This window comes from Diprion similis, chromosome 12 (assembly GCF_021155765.1).
Source record: "Diprion similis isolate iyDipSimi1 chromosome 12, iyDipSimi1.1, whole genome shotgun sequence".
NCBI lineage: Eukaryota > Metazoa > Arthropoda > Insecta > Hymenoptera > Diprionidae > Diprion > Diprion similis.
The window spans coordinates 12,360,768-12,378,690 of NC_060116.1; the positions used below are offsets into that span (position 1 = coordinate 12,360,768).

A 17,923-nucleotide genomic window follows, 5' to 3' on the forward strand; every position below is an offset into this window, starting at 1 on the left:
GTTAGATTGGCAAAAACAAAAAAAAAAAAAAAAAAAAAACGAAAAAAAACGAAAAAAAACAAAGCTGACGATAGACTGAAATTGCATAACGGAGAGCGATGGGTGAGCGTAATAGGAAGGCGGATGACATGACGGTGATACGGTACTTTGCGATTAACAGGTAGGTGTAAGAGGCGAGTACGTGACCGTAGTTTCAACTACACAATGCTGAAAGTCGTCCTTGGTGTATTACACATCGCATGTACGCATGTATGTATGTATGTACGATAGCAATCGTAAGAGAATCGTAAGCTAAGTTAAAAGTCTGCAGGCAGCGCCTCTAGCTGGGTAGAGTTGCGAGCACGTTGCGAGTGAGAAACGGAAGGCAAGGCAAAGTAGCGAGCAGAAAAAAAAGAAGGAGAAGAAAAACAAAGAAAAATTGAACGGCGCATGCGCGGAGCGAATGATCGGAGATAGAGAAGAGGAAGTAAGAGAGTCGTTGAAGCGACAGAGAGAAGAGAAGGGGATTTAGAGTTAGAGTCATTGCGTAGTGGTGGGCAGTAATAAACGGCGTAAAAATATACACAGAGGGGACACCGAGGATCAGTAGAAGATCCCCGAGCGCATAAAATTTCCACCTAAATGTATTTATTGACGAAGAGGAAGAGGAGAACGAAAAGAAATAGCGTGATACTCGTTGGTAAGGTGGATGAAGATTTTCCCTAGATATATACTGATGAGTTTGCAGGACAGTTTGTTCTCCGAATACGTGGAGCGGGATATTAAGGAGTTTACCGTAAAAAGGGAACGAAAAAGGTACGTACAAACAAACAAACATACACATTCGTGCATATCGCGTTTCGGAAGACAGTGGATAAATAAATAAATAAATAAATAAATAAATAAATAAATCGTTCTAATACACCGAGATTTGTTATTACGTCAATTTCCCTTATCCGTCGGCAGTTTGACCGACGACGATGAAAATGCGAAGTCGAGTTAGGTACGCAAGTATATTTTATTTCTCTGAAACGTTGATATTCCCGTCGCGCGATTGCCGATTACTTAACCGTAACTGACGTTACGCGATCCTGTAACTTTTTACGTGTAGCTAGTAGAGCAACGCCGTAAAGAACGGCATGCAGGGCACGCATGTTAAAATACCTACTCGAGGCCGCGATCGTAACGTTTGAGTCTGAGTAAATCAAGAACGGGTCACCTTAGCGCGGAATTCCGCTACGCTTGTGTTTGCTTGCACTCGTCTCGTTTTAGTCTTTTTTCCTTCTATTTTCCTCCTCCCCCCCCTCGAGGCGCAGTAGGGCTGATGCGCGGTTGTTTTAGTAGAAAATATGGCGGGTAGATTCGGATAACCACGTGCGGAATTCGACCGTCGTCGACGATTATCGTTACAATTAGGATTTATCAACGCGATGTCTAGTTACGTAGGCTCGACGAAAACATCGCCGAGCGATAAGGAGCGGCTCGTCGTTTTCCGTGATCGATATAAATCGCGAATTGAAAGAGTCAAAATGAAAGAAAAATTGTTTTGACAGGCGCCGAGGAGAGTCGGGATTATTTTATTTATTCACTTGTTATTCATTTTTTATTTATTTTTACGGCCTGGCGCGTGCACAGTTCAGGAAGCCGTCGAAAGAGAAAGTCAGGTGTATTATGTAAAGCCGTGTTATACGTATTAAGCCAGTATCTACCAGCGGCGGGGAAGCAAGGACTTCTGGCACGTTCACTCAACGTCGACTTACTTCGTTTTATCCAGTTCGGTTTTACTTTCAGACGCGATTAGACGGGTTTTCACTTTCAGAGTACTCGTCTTCCCGCCTGTAAACAACTACAGAAGGTTCATCATACACCAATCGGTACAGAATCAATATCAAGATTTATTGTACACTTTTTCTATCGGCCAGGGTGCCCAGCGAAGGACCGTCGTGTGCTACAAGACTGATGTCGTAAGGTACAGTCTCAGTCTGTCGTTTCGTTGAAACTCTATAATATATGCTTCGAAGCTAAGTTACAAGCTGAAAAACGATCCCAGATTGTGAATTCTGTGATTAATAAATTGAATATCGTCTAAAGGGACCCCAAGTTGAATGGTGCCTCACCCGAAACGTGCGGTTTTAAAGTATCGGACTTCGCTTGTGCCATGGGAGTAGAGGGGCATAGATCGGCGTTAGAATCGCCAGAGAATACGCGTCAAAGACAAGGTGTGTGCTAAATTATTGTGATTATTGATTGTTCCAACTGTTCTTCGTTCCGACCTGCAAACACGTTACTGTTTTGTGTCGTTTTAGTGAAATCAGTGCCATCCATTGGAATTTACCGACCCCCGCCGGCGAGAAAAGCGAGATGTGATGTCCAGACTGATTCTCAGCAGGATCAACCAGCTTCCGAATCTTCCCAAGCATCCAAGTGAGTCAGTTTTAACAAAGTTCAGCTGCGTGCTTACTTATATGCTGTTTAAAGTTTTCCAAAAGCTCGTGTGTATGAATTCGCCACTTAAGTTGGGAATCGTGTAACTCGTTACCCATCTTGTTTGAATGACTTTCTTGACATTAACAATATTTACAGGGCCAATCGACAGAAGAGACCAGACCGTGCAGTTTATGTTCCTAAACATCGACGTAGTAACGAAGCCGAGGCAAGCTCCTTGTCTCGAGAAACTTGCAGAGCTCCACGGTCAACTAGAGAACGGCGTAGCACAACGTCTTCACCTGCCCATACAAGCCTCAGATCTTATAACGATAATCGTGGAATTGTGTCAGATTCCTTTAATAACGGGACACAAGAGATAGAACGTGAAGTCGAAGTCTCAGATGTTGCACCTGTTTTAGAAACAGATAGAAATCTGTCCGGCGCGATTGAGATTCCAATTGGTCAGGAATCCACACAGACTCAAAATATAATTATAGATGATGTATTGAATACGAGTAGCATTAGTAGCTTAGTTAAAAATAACGACAAATTTGTCAGCGAAAGATTAACGAACTCTGAAGCTGATGTTTTTCTACCAAGTGACTCTACGGTAATAACTGAACGAAATGTCGACAGCTACGTAGAACCGACATTGAAGAAAGGAAATTGTACTCCAATATTAAATAGGCTGGACGACGAATCAAGAGATGCCTGTTTAAGGGGAGAACCTGAAATAGTACAAACAGACACAGAACCTAATAAAGAGCTGCGGCAGTGCGGGACTGGACTGATATTAGATAGTTGCGAAGCTGCGTCGAGTGAATTAGAGATAAACGAGGATCGACAATCGCCAATGAGTGTAGAAAAGGGAGAGGGTGGCAGAAATATCATCGAGTCTGTTGAACGGGATGAAATATATCCGCAAATCGTTAAGAACGAGGATAGTTCAGATTTAATCATGTCGGAAGATCGTAACAGAAAGAAGGAGGAAACCAAAGAGGAACTTCTCAATTGCGACGAAGTTGTCAATCACAAAAATAGAAGGATAGTTAGGCAGAATATAGTATCAGATGTATTATTAATCTCTGATGAGAAACCCCGGCAAGATATTATTATAAACGAACCACCAGCAATTCCGGTTTCCCCATCACTGCCGACAAAGGAGAAAAAAGTAAAAAAAATCGAAAGATCCAAGAGCAAACCAGCTCCACCACCTCTACCATCCTCTAAAGTTAATCGGGACGACTGCGATTGGGATAGCCTTTTTGACGATAATGGAGATTGCTTGGATCCTACATTGATTGAAGAAGTAAGCTTTTTAACTATTATTGCAAAATGCGTTTCTTTATTTCACCTTTTTATCTACCAGATATTGTTTGACCTACATTTTGCAATATTGAAAAAAATGTACTCTTCTGACTCACAATCAATAAGAACTGCATTTAACTTTCTAGCCTTCGAGCAGTGACGGAACGATATTTATTTACTACTAGAATTATCGTTATTTTTACAGTTAACTACAACTGTAGGCGAAGTTACAATAGAGAAACCCAAGAGTGACTACAGGGCGTATTCAAAAGCGCCGGTGGAAGTATCCAATGATGAGTTTGCGCATGTTGTTGAGATATATAATTTCCCATCAGACTTTAAAACTAGCGACCTTGCAGCTGTCTTTAGTCCTTTCAAAAATGGAGGATTTGAACTAAAATGGGTTGATGATACGCATTGTCTGGGTGTATTCAGCAGCCCTCTTATAGGTGAGTAAACGTGAGATATTAATTGTTTATGTATACACATAGTACTAAATGTGCTAAGTATGCAAATCGGTCGTGTTACTTGATCCATGCTGTAACGTCGTTTAAACCTGTCTTGCAACTGGTACGTAACGGCTGCTTGACTTTATGCAATTGAGGATAATACGAGAAAAGTGCGCTCAATCAGGTCTTGGCAATAAAACAAGAATTAAAATTTATGAAAAAAGAACGAACGTTGCTCTCATTCCACCTGAACCGGCAAAGATGTAATGGAGATACTACAGAGTTTGAATTATGAGAAAAGGAAATGCTCCTTCAGGCTTGACTGAATCTCGATTAGATAAGAGCACATCAACTTTCTCCAATGCAGGAAATAGATGCTTAGAAAATTGATGATCAAGTCTTTGAATAGTGGACAGATGGATGAACTTTGTGGTAGATTATCAATGACCATCCCTATATATTAGCAATTGGCTCACAATCAATAAAATCACTTATAGGTACACACATATGATTGTGTAGTAACAGAGTGAGCCGATATTTTGACCCAAAGTGAAAGTAGGAACTGTAATGTTACAACACCATGGAATTCAGCCAAGAATTTAACTCACTAGTTATGTAATTTGTTACAATTGAAGAATTACACTCTCTATTCCCCCTGAGTTGCTTGAGGAAATCCCTTTTATTATCACCTTTCGACTGTTGATTTCAATATTCATCGAAATGGATACAAATAAATTTCCCAAGTACTAAAGAAATCTTGCGTTAAAACAAAAGAAAAATCAGTAAAAAAGAATATAAAAAATCATAGAGATTGCCTACTAACAAATATGGTACAATATTGTATATTGGTAACAATAAACGATCATATTTCCTACCAATTTTGCAGTTATTTTATAATTGTATATTTGTAACAAAAAATTACCATCGCTGAATTTGATAGCTGCAAAATTAAAAAAACTAAATTACCGAATCAAGTTCCTCAATAGAATAAAACGCGTTTCAATTTCAATTCATCAAATCCTTAACTCGAGATCTCTAAGAATTATATCACGTGAACCAGCAACCTGTTAATTATCGTGAAAGGGGAATTACTGCTGGTAATGTCACCAATTACATAGTGCAAGGAGGAAAAGCTTAATAATTTGTAGAAACAAAAAATTATAACAAGCCATTACACATCACCTCGTAATCATTTCAGCCCATTCCACATAATTACGAACAATTGAATCGTGTGGATATTTTTCACTAGAAATAAGCATTGATCGCTGGAAAATGTTTTTCTAGTAAATCACATAAAAAACATGTGAAATTTCAGTCAATTAACATGATTTGAATGGCATTTTAACTAGCTGCTGAGGTCTTGGCATCGGATCATTCGTTTGTAAAGACTCGGCCCCTCAGCGAAGCGACAGCATTGAGCAAAACGAAAGCAAGAAGAAGTGCCGAATTCTTACAGCCTTATCGAGCAAGGCCAGAAACTTGCGCAGCATTAGCAAGACGATTGGTAACTGGAGCACTAGGCGTGAGACTGGCGACAGCTAGACAAGAGCGTGAGAGAGAGAAGGTTGTGCTACGTGAAGCAAAAGGTATAGAGTTTATTAAATCTCGCTTTTTTACGTAAGGCATGTAACTATATGCTCGTATTGTCTTATGGCACCTCAATCGCATATGGATTGTTTCATCAAAGAACATTGACACTTTCAGAGAGACGAAGGCTAGCTAACAAACAACGAGCAGATGCTTGGCAAGGAGTCGTAGCAGAAAAGTAGCATTTATTATATAGAAAGATAATATTATTGCAAAATTTCATAACGTTGCCTATGAATACTAGTGCCTTGCTCATCTATTTTCAGTATCAACGAAAGCACAATACAATTTGTTAAACTGAGTCGGCCATAGGTGTTGGGTATTTTGGTATTTAAATAACGCCGGTAGATGAGTGTGGCATGAAAACGCTATTGTGATTCTTTCATGTCCTTATATTGTGATAAACTCCTAAGTTTTAAGTTTGATTAATACAGGTAATTCTTTGACTCAAATATTCTCTATTCTTCATAACTGTATGCATATCATTTAAGAAATGATAAAAAATATTATAACGCGTTGCCAAAACACTGAATATAAGACGACCTGAATACGGGGAAATGATATTCGGTAGTGTAACTAATACGATGGAAATCATGACAGTTTATATACCTTTTCACAGTTTTATGAAAACATTTATTCAAATAGTGAGTTCCGTACTCCGATGGCTGTCTCTATTACGAATAAATACAGTTGAAAGATGTACGAATCGAAATATAATATTTATAAGTTTAAACGAGACGCGATTCAATTTCAGACAATAAAATGATTTGTAATTACAAATTAGAGTTTCTATGCCGTTATATTAAAATTTGAAAGATTGCAGGTGGATAGAGAAACGTAAGAAAATCTAAAAACTGTATAAATTTTTTAGTTCACTATATAAAGTATTCGTATGTATAGTTGTAAACGTATAGTGATATTTATACGATGGTTAAAAAGAAGCTTATAATGTAAACTTTTATTTAAGTGGAGGTCGCGCACGAATGCCGAGTAATAGTATTGCATAATAGAAATGTGTTGTTATTGTCGCGAATTTTGTATGTAACAGCGTTTATGACTAAATGAAAAGAAGAGAGAAGGAGAATAAAAATATAAATCCACCACAAACAGGTGGCAAATGGTTGTGTAATGTAACGACGTGGCATTATTGTTGCTTTTGTGTGCAAAAAAAGTTCTTTATGTAGGATATAGTAGTTATTTAATATAATGAAAAATAATAAGTATAACGTTGTGCCACAAAAATCTATACGTATACTCTATATTGTATAATTGTTAAAGACTTTACGCACAATCGATGAAAAACATACATACCTAGGGGCTGTACTAATAGTCAAGCCTTGATGTAGTAAAATCGTCTTACTGACGTCTCAAGACTAATATCGAGTGCATAACGTTACCTACTATTAACGCAGCCCGAATAATACATGCAAAGTTTAACTGTGAAATTTGAAAAGAAAATTTTTAAAAACGAAACAATAATCACGATAAATAGTAATAATAATAATAATAATAATAATAATATCAGATTGTATTTTTATATACAATTGTTAATGATCTGAAATAAAAAAGCGTGTATCACGAAATCCTAGTCATTATACGCAAAAGACATGTTACCTATATTCTATGTTATGCTGCAATATGTATTTAACTCTGTCCAATGACCAATAAAAATATTTTATGTACTAAGCGATACCCTGTAAACTACTATTTATTATACATCCAAACAACCGTTTTTCACAATCAGTCAAAAATGTCATGTAATTTAATCGCATTCTTACCGTTTGCTGCTCAACTCCAGTTTCTCGTTTGACCGCCTTGCCGTTTTATGTGACACAACACAGTAAGTATGGATATTTTAATCACACACACACACACAAGTTCGAGCCAATTTCTTCGCGGCCAAACTTATTCCGCGATTAAGATTAGTCAAAACCGCACACTACTCGTCGCGGCCTAAACGCAAATACACAATCCTTAAAAGGTCGCATTCTATCTTACGATAGAAATCGAATTGGACATAAAAACCACCAAACATTTCGATAAGACCTGATTTATCTATCCGATATTTTAAGCAAGGCATACTCGAGGATAAATTCTTGAGAATGAAAAGTTATTTTCCAAATCTGTTGGGCAAAAATCACTCTACCGATCAGAATGTTCGGTCTGAAGTGAGGTGTGTAGACTACAAACAGTTGAACGTTTACGGCGATAATGTTTACACTGAAAGCTTTGAGTATCAGCTTCGAATTCAATAACCGTTATACGTTCATTTTTTTAATGAATTCACAGCAAGAATAGTCAAGTTACGATATCCCCTCCCTTACACGATACAAACTCTGTCTTGAAAAAGTAGAAACTGAAAATTTAACTTAGAAATTCACTCGTGTTTGTGTACATACACTTGAATCGAATAATATGGTTGTTTTTAACGTTCCTTTTAAATCGTTCCGTCTCAAGCGGATTGATTAAATCAACAAATTTACACAAATTAGGTAGCACATATCGCTGTTCAGATGTTTACGCGTCGATCTCTCGTACGAAACTGTCGAAGAATACTGCGGGAACAGATAACGCGCTGCAGAATACGAGAACGTAAACAATTGAAGGGTGTGAGCAACTCGCGCGGGTAAATGAAAGATATTATGGCTCTGAATGTGGTTGTGGATCGTGTTTTTTTTTTTTATCGTTTACGAAAGGAAGCCTATACACAGTAGTTTTCTTTGAGTGGGGATAACGTTTTTTCATTTCATTAAATTTACTTTTCCTGGACAGCGGATATTTGAGAATTTGAACCGAAACTCACTGTTATAATCTTGGGAGTATTTGGCTGGCGATTAAATTAGTTGAAAAAGTTTGAAAATGCTAATAATGAGCGGTATAGTTATCGGGACAACATTTACATAATCATATATTGTTTTTTTTTTTTGGAAATTAAATTTACCTTTACACCCAAATTTTGATATTTAAAATGAGAATAGTTGTTAGTTTGTGGTCATTGTATGTTAAATGGTACATGTGTATATTGAAAATGTCACCCAATATTTAGGTTTTACCACTTGCTACCTTTCTTCTTTTTCTTCTGCTGCACTTTACGCTGTTGTTGTCTTGGACCGGCAGGTTCAACTGCAGGACTTTGGCGAGGATTTGGAGAGGGCTTTGCATTCGCTGGCATCTTAGTTATGTCACTGTAATAATTTAAAGTTTCATCAACGAGTCCGGAACAGATGCGAAAGAAGTTATTAAATTAATTAAATCATAAATAAAGTTTATCAAATGTTATTGGACTTACTAAAGGTCACTGGCACCAGCTGCAGCTCCCTGGGTTCCTTTCATAGCAGCGTCTCTGTTTCTTCTGTCCCTCTTCTTTCTAAATCCACTACGTTCGTGTCTCGGTAGCCACCTTTCAGGATCTGGTGTTGAACTGAGGTCACAATTCTTGGGCAATTTTCCTTTACGCTTACGTTGCTTTCGTTTTTTCTGGGCTAAGTCGGTTCCAGGTGTCCTGGAATGACGAATAATGCTGGTACACTTGTTCTCTGCATAATGAAAATCCAATATAACAGCCTTACGTACCCAGGTGACTGCTCCACTTTACGCTTCACTACTTTAGTACCAATAACCCAGTTACTGGACTCAAGAGCATCGACATCAGTTGTTTCTGCAAGATGGTGAAGAGGCGGTAATCGTTTTGACAAATTCTGCGCTCTGGTAGGATCAAATTGCGCGTAAGCTATCACCAGCTGTGCAAGAGTTCTGGTATCAGTAGGAGAAGCCTGGAGTAATTCCTCCAGACTTGCAGCTGCTGCGCTAACTTCTCCTCCTCGCAAATGAAAGTCTGCTGCCTGACGCCACAAGGTACCCAGGTTAGCAGTGCTCTCCTGAATTTCGAAAAGCAGTTTACATATTTCTAACGCAATCAGGAAAACTCAGAATCAAGGAACTACTCCAGAAATTGATTTACCTTATTTTTCTTATACCAGTTCACCGCTTCCTTGAGGACAGCGGATGCTTTTTCACGAGTGTTATCTGCCAGGTGAAGCATTACCAGTGCGCTAACTATTCCAGGCATTGATCTGTCCTTCTCGTTCAAGTTTTCCAAAATTCTTATTGCCTCTTTTCGTTCATCGTGACTAAGGAGTAGCTGAACAGCGGCAAGTTTCATTGATAAATGCTTATCGTTCACTGCATGTTCGTCCAGTAATTTGACTGCATTTTTGACTTTGCCTTCCTTGCTAAGTTGAATAGCTCTGATTAGCGATGCGTCTGCGCTAAGATCGGGATGCTGCTGCGCCAATTTTGTGCATAGCTGCTGGCACTGTTCTCCCTAAAAAAAAGTCGTGTCCTTATCTTCTTTTCTAAATGGACCGTGTCTCGCGATTAGTAATCAAAAAATTGAAAGATCCGAGCCCATAATCTTACAAGTAAAAATGATGATTAACAACAGAATTTAAAATTAACAGGAGAGAACATCGTTAATGTGTCTTGATCAATTAATTCCCTATCAGTTAATCACGTACTTGATTAGTATACATTGCAAGAAGGCACTGATTGTAGGCAATGCTCTTCCGCTGTCTGGACGTCAATTTGTGCTCCAAGCCTTCGTGTGTTGCGTTTCGCATCCTCTTCTTGCTGTCGAACACGTTTTGATCTTTATTCAAAGTGACAACATTGTTACTTGCAACAGCGACTAGAGCGACGTCATCTGGCTTGGCTTTTAGCGCCGCTAAATACAGCTCTTGGGCTTCTTTTTCGCGCCCCTGTAGGTGAAGACAATAGCCAAGTTGAACCTTGATTATACCAATTTCATCTTCAATATCCTCCTCGGTTGCTCCATCTTCTTCCAGTGCTTCCCTGCACATCTTCTCAGCGGTTCTCAATTTCTTTTCAGCCTCAACTAGCACCGCTCTATTGGTGCCGTTAGTTCCTTGAGCCACCAAACGGTGAGCCGCATTGTAAGTCAACTCATATGTACTTTCTCTCAGCGAAGGAACTTCTATATCCTTGAGGAAAACGATGCAAATGATCAACAAGAAAATCTCCCTACTTATTGTCTTGACTGTGATACCACTTAAGCTTTAAGATTATCTACAAATTCCAAAGGGTTTTTAATTGATTCTGACCAAGGTTTACAATATGAAATATAAAATCTTACCGATCCTTCGGCAGCTAAGTTAGAAAGAACAGCGGCAAGGTTTGTTTCTCTCTCATCTTCATAGTCGTCGTTTGAATTTTTGATGATATCTCGATAAACGGCAAAGCATTCCTCATACTTTTCAAGGCGGTACAAAATCTGAGCTTTGAGTTCTTTGATTTTCAGGGATGGATTCTGAACACCTTCTACTACTTTCAACGCTTCAGGTACTTGGTTCAAGCGGTACAAGCAATACGCTTTTTCAAATTCCAAATTCCTGCGAATGTTATTGATACGTAAAGTTAAGAGAGAGAGAGAGAAAGAGAGAAAGAAATACTAAATAATTAAGCCAAATTTTTTCATCCATAAATCCTGAGCCCAACTGCACGGTTAGTCTATTAACATCTGGGAAGATACTCACGCTGACAGTTTTGGGTTTTTCACAATAAACTGCAAAGCGTCATTGAACTTTGACAGTTGAATGCAACAGATGATTTTGCAATGGAAAGCTTTTTCCTCGTCCGCGGAAATGCCGAGAACTGTAAATTAAAATACAATTCACAAACGGCAACGGGGGGGGAGGGGGGGCAGAGTGTCCAATGATGTGAACGTTTCTAGGTTAAGCCCATGTCGGATTGACGAAGCCTTGACAACCGCAAAGTTAGCAAAAAAATTTCACAATATAATCATCGGTCGACAGTCTTACTTCTATTCGCTGTCTTCAGCGCCCGTTCGTACTCCCCATTCTGTCCTAACTTATTTAATTCTGCGTACAAAGCAGGCAGATTCGACTCTTTCGAAGCCATATTGGTTTTATACTTATTTTGGCAGGCAGAAGTTCCAACGGGACGTTGAAGCTGATTCCAATAGTTTCTAAATATACCGAAAGATGGCGCTACTAATGGGTCAAAGTTTATACTTTAGATTTCAATGGTCGTAGGCGGGACCATTTAAAATTTTAGTAGCTTTCAGAAATGGGGATTTACGACGAATTTGGTCATATTCTATCACTGTCTTCGGTGCAATATTTACTTATAGTTTAACGAGAACGACAGTTAATTCGAGTTATACTTCAGACTACGGATTGGTAATTGAGGGTCTTTTTAAAATTAAGTAACAATAGCGTTTGCATTGTCAAATTTGCTCTGAAGATGATGCTACTTGTGGACATTTATTCTATATTTGAGATGAACTCGATCGTTTTACATTGCATCTTAGTTCAGTTAAATGATATTTTTCCTAGTTGTGTTGATGACTGTTCTAATTTACATCTATCGTGCATTTTTCAACGAAATTGAAATTTTATTAAAAAGCAGCATGGAAATATTGTTGTATAAGTTTTATTGTTCACGTAAAAATTATACACGTACGATTTTTAATTATCTCATACTGAAAACTCATCGACTGTAATTATCGTGCGCATTAAAATCTTGGAATAAATTTCAACAGATTCTTCGTTAAATAAATGTAAAATATAAAATTATGAAAAATAAAAATGACATAAAATTTAGTACCGCTAGACTAGGACAGCATCTTCTCAGTAACCGGAAATATTTATTTCGCACTTAATATGATTACAATATTTTTTTTATCACATCATCCCACCCGGAGTTTCGGTTTCCTAAATCTAATCAGACGGAAATCTTGTTACAAAACGGCGACAGTTCGCGATTCCATGAAGCATTTAAGCAGCTTTGCACCGGTACGGCAGAAGGTACTTCCAGCTGAAATGGAAACGCGACGACAGTTAGTTTGCATTTCTTATAAAATATATTCGATATTGATCAATCACACCGTGGTTTTATGATAAAAATCTTACTACGTCCAGTGCAGGTATTGACTACTTGGTCTGCCTTTGCCTTTGGAACGTCAGCGGGTAATTTTGCACGGAAAACGTCCTCGTGAACATTTCCTTCAGCGTCGTACTGTTAAAAGAAAGAACCGTCAAGTATATCGAAAGAATTAATGCGATAATCTCACGTCGAAGGATAATTCTAATCAAAATGCTTACAACTCCGATATGTCTGAGGTAACAAGAGGCAAAACAAGCAAGTTTCTCATCGTCCTCTGCTATTTCTCCTCGTTTCGCATTCTCAACAGCATCTAAAATGTGATTGTTTGTTAGAATTGTACACAACTAAGAGAAAATGGAACAGCGATAGTAAGCACTAAATGAACAAAAGTAAATAAGAAATTTGTTAGGCTGCACTTACTTGGCTCGACGCCTGACTCGGTGATGCAGGATTGCTTGTAGCCCATCAGTTTGGCTTTCTGTTCATCCGTCAATCCTCCCTGAAGAAGCGAGTGAAAAGAGGTTTTCGTCAATTATTTAAAAACGGTAAATTTTTCAGTGAAAGTTGCATTACGTATAAAAATATTAATCAATGTCATCTAATCACGTACCAAAGAACCAGCAACGCATAGGGCAAAGACGACGATTAGAATCTTCATTTTTACTCGATACAAATTAAATTTATTCCCACTTTCACGACGGACTTGCTGTGGCGCGATCGTTCGCGGTGATGCGAATTCTAACTGATCCTTCATCGATCTTTCGATTCCCTCTTATATACACGTGAGTGGCGTGCAGTTCGATGGCGTTATTCAAAACTGAGTAAGAACAGGAATAATCCTTCCCACTGTGCGCTATCGGCTTCAAGGCTAAGGAGGTGTGCTTTTGACTTGGACCTGCTACATTCATACGGTATTTAGTATTTAGACGAAAAGTTGTTTTTAAACGGCGAATCACTTTCTAGGTACTCCGAACCCTTTAACTTCGAAAATTTTGAAACTCGTTTCTGCATGGCAACTACACACATGCAAGTTGTAAGAATGCACTGTGCCTCTGACGAGGCAACTTTCACAATTTCTCATTTTCGAAATGCAAAAAATTGAATATCATTCTACGAATTCAGGTTTACACCAGCAGATGATTTAGCAATCAAAGAAATTTATTATAATTTACATTACGTAGGTAAGGATCATTTCGGTCGGCCTTGTATCGTTGCAGAGTCGGTAAAGTTAAAAAAATATTTATATATATTTTGCAAAGAATGTTGTCGAATATCAGAGAAGAATAATAATATTGTTTTCGTGTTCTATATAGAGTTAACATGAAGTTCAGTACAACGCCGATTTTATGACTTCGAAGAAGACAATTATTGTACATACCTACGTGCATGCTTCGAAAAATCGAGAGTGGCATACGTGATGAAGCCAAAGTGTTGCTGAAGAGAATCAACAACTGAATCGAATCGCCGAATAAAATTGCGTTGCGTACAGGAACGGAACGTCCCGACTAAATAATAATGTTACAAAGATAAGGAGAAATAAAAAACATAAATAAAAAAAGTTTGTGGACCGAAATTACAATTGTACATAGCATCGTTATTTCTTTAATAACCATGTTGCTTATTTTTTATGAGCGAGCTTGTGTAGCATAACTCGTTGATTTTATCACTTCTGCCATTATTAATAATTGCGACTTAGTTAGCTGAGCAGGAACAGGTTATAACGATATTTTTTAACATCTATTATCCGTCAAGAATGAATATAACGTAACGGAACGTGTTTTTAAAATTTTTTTTACCAATTCTAATGTGTTTGCCTTTCGCGTTTACCTATGATATTTGCTCACTCTGCTGGTGATCGATTTCGGCAATTTTTGTAGAAACTATCGGCTAAGTATCATGACTAACGTAAACATTTTTAATATTCAAATGGTAAATAAGTTGATATTTTGTTGCGTGTTTGTCGTGTGATTATTCACAATATTAACTGTCAATTAGCGCCTCATTGTGTGCCACTTGACTCACAAGCAGGTGGTAAAGGATTGATATTTGTTCTGAAAATGCCTTCCTCGGATATGAGAAAGCGTCATATACAGACGATTTGCTGCATCAGCTTGTACCTTGGAAAATTTATAACTTTATTTATTTATAATTTGTAAAACATCGGTGGCTGATTAGACTCGTCGTCTTTTCTGGTAACATAGGACACTACATATTCATGTAATACGCGTGGCCTGAATAATAATACCAACAACGTGATCACAATGCGTTCTCAAATTCAACAGTTCCCTGAATCAATGCATATTTATGATTCGACGGATCCCGAGAGCTGTACATACATGAATAAGAAATCGTAATACTTTGAAATCACATTTATCCGTGTTATTTGTTGGAATAAATAACTCGAAATATCGAATGTTATAAAAGATAAGACCAAATCTATGTGCGAGCAATTTTATTCATCGGTTCGTCGAGGATATTAATAATAAAAAATCGTTCTTCTCGGTTTGCGACGAGCCTGTTAACGGAACCAAACACAAAATATCGACAAGCAGGTAAGAAATTGAATTACATAAGATAACATCTCGAACACCTTGAGACCCCTAGGCGTCATCCGAATTCGGTATAATCTAGTTATCTGAAATTGCGAAAGCAATTCTGACCGCAGGACGTTTCAATCTCTACTGGAATATATATTATGCATGTTAAATTTGATCTAAAATGTCGCTGGTCAAGGGCGATGCGTTACGTATTAGTTATACTAATCTATAAATTTCCAAATATCCGGTGCATTGTATGATCTACAGGCTCTTTCGACGCTGCCGCAGTTCATGTGCGATGCGATTCTCTAATTACAAGTGTGAAGGACTTCGTTTTATACCCACATCGTGAATATCTCTGTAGATCGAGGAAGCACCTCGTGCAACTGCAATGTGTGAGATCAATCTCATTGTTTGACGTAATTTGGATTTCATTATTCACCTCAGTCACGATCACGCGATGTGAATTATCTGCAATAAAATCTAGCAGGATTGAATGTGCAATTTGACTCGTACCTGCCAATATTCCGTGATCGTTTGACCGGACATTTTGTAACTTTTTTTTCAATAAAAAATTTAACTCCATTTTGTAAATTTTTAGTCACGTATTAGGAACCTTGCTCCGCACTGTGATTTGGGCCTAAATATTGGGTCCTACAGACTCGTGCAAATAGCTTATTAAATTACAGCTCAGGGATTTCTCGGATATAAATGCAGCGTTGTGATGTTATAATAATTGGCTACCGAATCATCAGCAGTCAAACGAGACAAACTGCTGTCTATAATGATTTCATGATTGATGGAAAATTATAGCCTCTCCTTCCATATTCTATTGTTTATTTCTCCCTACCACGCATCGCTTATTCAGGATGGTAATTAATTTTCTCTCGTTTCGCGTATAAATAGAATCAAGTCAAAACAAACTTCAGAAGGATAAAGAATTTTCGCAAACAATCATGCAGCTCTTCATTACTTTGACCTTTGTCTTCGGCGTCGTCTGCTTTTCGGCAGTGTTCGCAGTGAGTAAATAATTATATTTATTTTTTGCACTGAATATTTCACACCGTAAAGTATTTTATGCGTTTTAATTGTCAAAAATCGCGTCTCTCCGTAGAAAGAAAATTATTCCTTCATTTTTTTGGAGTACAATGTGTTCTCTAATTTTAAAGCGACGTTATTTCGCGCAGCTCCATCAGCCCGTCGCTTCAATAATTGCAATCACACTTTTTCATTCAACGGACGCTCAAAGTCAACATTCACATAGGAAATACGAATTTCAACAACACAGGATCCCGCCAATTTATTAAACACGATGCTCAAAATTATCAGAATGGCAAACATTAAATCGAATGCATTGCAGTAGAAGATCACCCCGATTCTATTTACACAAAGTTTTTTCAGCATTCACGAATGATCCTAGCAGAGAAAAATCAGGAAAATATCATTAAACCGTAATGACAGTTAGAATTTCAAAAAAAAAAAAAAAAAAAAAAAAACAGCTGAAAAGAATTCACGCAAATATTTGCGCTTCGGCTGTTCCGTTTCTTTTTTTTCAATAACATAAATTTTATGATAAAACGAGGCTAATCCGGAGATGGAAGAACACTTCAAGGAAACTTTGAAGAAGTGCGCTGATGATTCAGGCATAGATATGGCTGACTTGGAAAGCGTTAAAAATGGGGAATCGGCTGCTGACGAGAAGATGAACTGTTTCGGTGCCTGCATCCTCAAAGGCATGGGCGTGGTAAGATGGCTTGAAAATGTTATATTTTCACATGTATTGTTAAATTTTGAAAGAAGAATCGATTTTACTTTAAGATTCGATCTATTTCTAATTGGCAGATAATCACATATCTTAGAATAATTCCATAATGTGTAATATTTCATGGCTTCGTTCTCAACAAATTTTATTCATTTGTTTACAGCTTGACGAGGAAGGAAACGTTCATAAGGAAGTGGCTATCGATAACTTACCAGAAGACGCGCCACGAGACGAGGCGATAAAAATGATCGAGACATGTGCCGAGCACAGTAATTTCCATTTTTCGATAATTACTCACGTTATGTACATTTAGAATCTGACGCAAAAGTCAATTTTTACCAACTGGAATATCCGATTTGTAATCGGTGGAAAAACTCTCTCGTAAACTCCAAGAAATTCCCATTTCATAATTCTGAACTTATTCAATCGACTATATATAAACTGCGGACGAAATATCGAATGACATTGCAGAAATTACGAAACTGCAAGTTATTTATTCTGCATGAAAACTGAGCAGTATTGCATTGAACTTGTGATTAAATTGTGTTCGCATTATGTCATTAATCTTGTATTATTATAATAATGTGGTTATAACTGGTATATGATTTTATTAATAAATTTTGTGCTTCAGAGGGTAAAAACGAGTGCGAAACGGCTGGTCTCGTCTTCAAATGCTTACTGGAAAACAAGGTGAGATGAAAAGAAAATTTCATCTCTTAGTCTCATAGGTATACGTAATTACATACATGAAAATCTGAACAAATTTTCTCTCATTATTTCAGGCTGTCGAGATGTTCAAATTACCCGAGGAATAATGTAGCCTGCAGTACGTGTATAATAATTAAAGACTTGGTCACGAAAACAACGGCTACGTGAATTTGTAATTAACAATAAACAGATGTTACGGTAGAAATTATTATGGTAAAATATATAGACATGTTATTTAGCAA

The 17,923-nt window shown here is 37.6% G+C and overlaps 3 protein-coding genes across 4 annotated transcripts; 1 reads left to right on the plus strand and 2 right to left on the minus strand.

Annotated features, from left to right (window-relative positions):
• Positions 1–488: 488 nt before the first annotated feature.
• On the plus strand, positions 489–17,923 carry LOC124413319. Of its 2 annotated transcripts, XM_046893829.1 has the most exons (11): positions 520–795; positions 1,799–1,948; positions 2,071–2,198; positions 2,286–2,403; positions 2,563–3,715; positions 3,920–4,163; positions 5,513–5,688; positions 10,309–10,320; positions 17,137–17,242; positions 17,605–17,663; positions 17,756–17,923. In XM_046893829.1, exons 1-11 carry the CDS (start codon positions 689–691, stop codon positions 17,786–17,788), a joined length of 2,286 nt encoding a protein of 761 aa, XP_046749785.1. In that variant the 5' UTR covers positions 520–688; the 3' UTR covers positions 17,789–17,923. The 2 variants fall into 2 exon arrangements, with proteins under 2 accessions (XP_046749786.1, XP_046749785.1); XM_046893830.1 differs by lacking the exons at positions 10,309–10,320; positions 17,137–17,242; positions 17,605–17,663; positions 17,756–17,923 and adding an exon at positions 5,868–6,580 and having other exon boundaries at positions 489–795; positions 5,513–5,749.
• Positions 8,607–11,737, minus strand: LOC124413320 (signal recognition particle subunit SRP72). The gene is made up of 8 exons (XM_046893831.1): positions 11,588–11,737; positions 11,303–11,420; positions 10,903–11,158; positions 10,268–10,750; positions 9,712–10,074; positions 9,324–9,628; positions 9,040–9,252; positions 8,607–8,935 (listed from the first exon to the last, which is right to left on the minus strand). The coding sequence occupies exons 1-8, from the start codon at positions 11,685–11,687 to the stop codon at positions 8,800–8,802; spliced, it is 1,974 nt and encodes a 657-aa protein (XP_046749787.1). The 5' UTR covers positions 11,688–11,737; the 3' UTR covers positions 8,607–8,799.
• Positions 12,475–13,426, minus strand: LOC124413327 (general odorant-binding protein 83a-like). Its single transcript, XM_046893842.1, has 5 exons — positions 13,285–13,426; positions 13,095–13,173; positions 12,893–12,984; positions 12,701–12,806; positions 12,475–12,605 (listed from the first exon to the last, which is right to left on the minus strand). The coding sequence occupies exons 1-5, from the start codon at positions 13,330–13,332 to the stop codon at positions 12,529–12,531; spliced, it is 402 nt and encodes a 133-aa protein (XP_046749798.1). The 5' UTR covers positions 13,333–13,426; the 3' UTR covers positions 12,475–12,528.

Coding starts and splice junctions, on each gene's coding strand:
- LOC124413319 (XM_046893829.1), top strand. CDS start 689: ATGAAGATTTTCCCTAGATATATACTGATGAGTTTGCAGGACAGTTTG. Junction 2,199..2,285: donor GAATACGCGTCAAAGACAAG/GTGTGTGCTAAA, acceptor GTGTCGTTTTAG/TGAAATCAGTGCCATCCATT. Junction 17,243..17,604: donor CGAGACATGTGCCGAGCACA/GTAATTTCCATT, acceptor TTTGTGCTTCAG/AGGGTAAAAACGAGTGCGAA.
- LOC124413320 (XM_046893831.1), bottom strand. CDS start 11,687: ATGGCTTCGAAAGAGTCGAATCTGCCTGCTTTGTACGCAGAATTAAAT. Junction 10,075..10,267: donor TTGCAATGTATACTAATCAA/GTACGTGATTAA, acceptor ACTTTTTTTTAG/GGAGAACAGTGCCAGCAGCT. Junction 9,253..9,323: donor AAAGTGGAGCAGTCACCTGG/GTACGTAAGGCT, acceptor TCGTCATTCCAG/GACACCTGGAACCGACTTAG.
- LOC124413327 (XM_046893842.1), bottom strand. CDS start 13,332: ATGAAGATTCTAATCGTCGTCTTTGCCCTATGCGTTGCTGGTTCTTTG. Junction 12,985..13,094: donor CGAGTCAGGCGTCGAGCCAA/GTAAGTGCAGCC, acceptor ATCACATTTTAG/ATGCTGTTGAGAATGCGAAA. Junction 12,606..12,700: donor CAATACCTGCACTGGACGTA/GTAAGATTTTTA, acceptor TTTCCATTTCAG/CTGGAAGTACCTTCTGCCGT.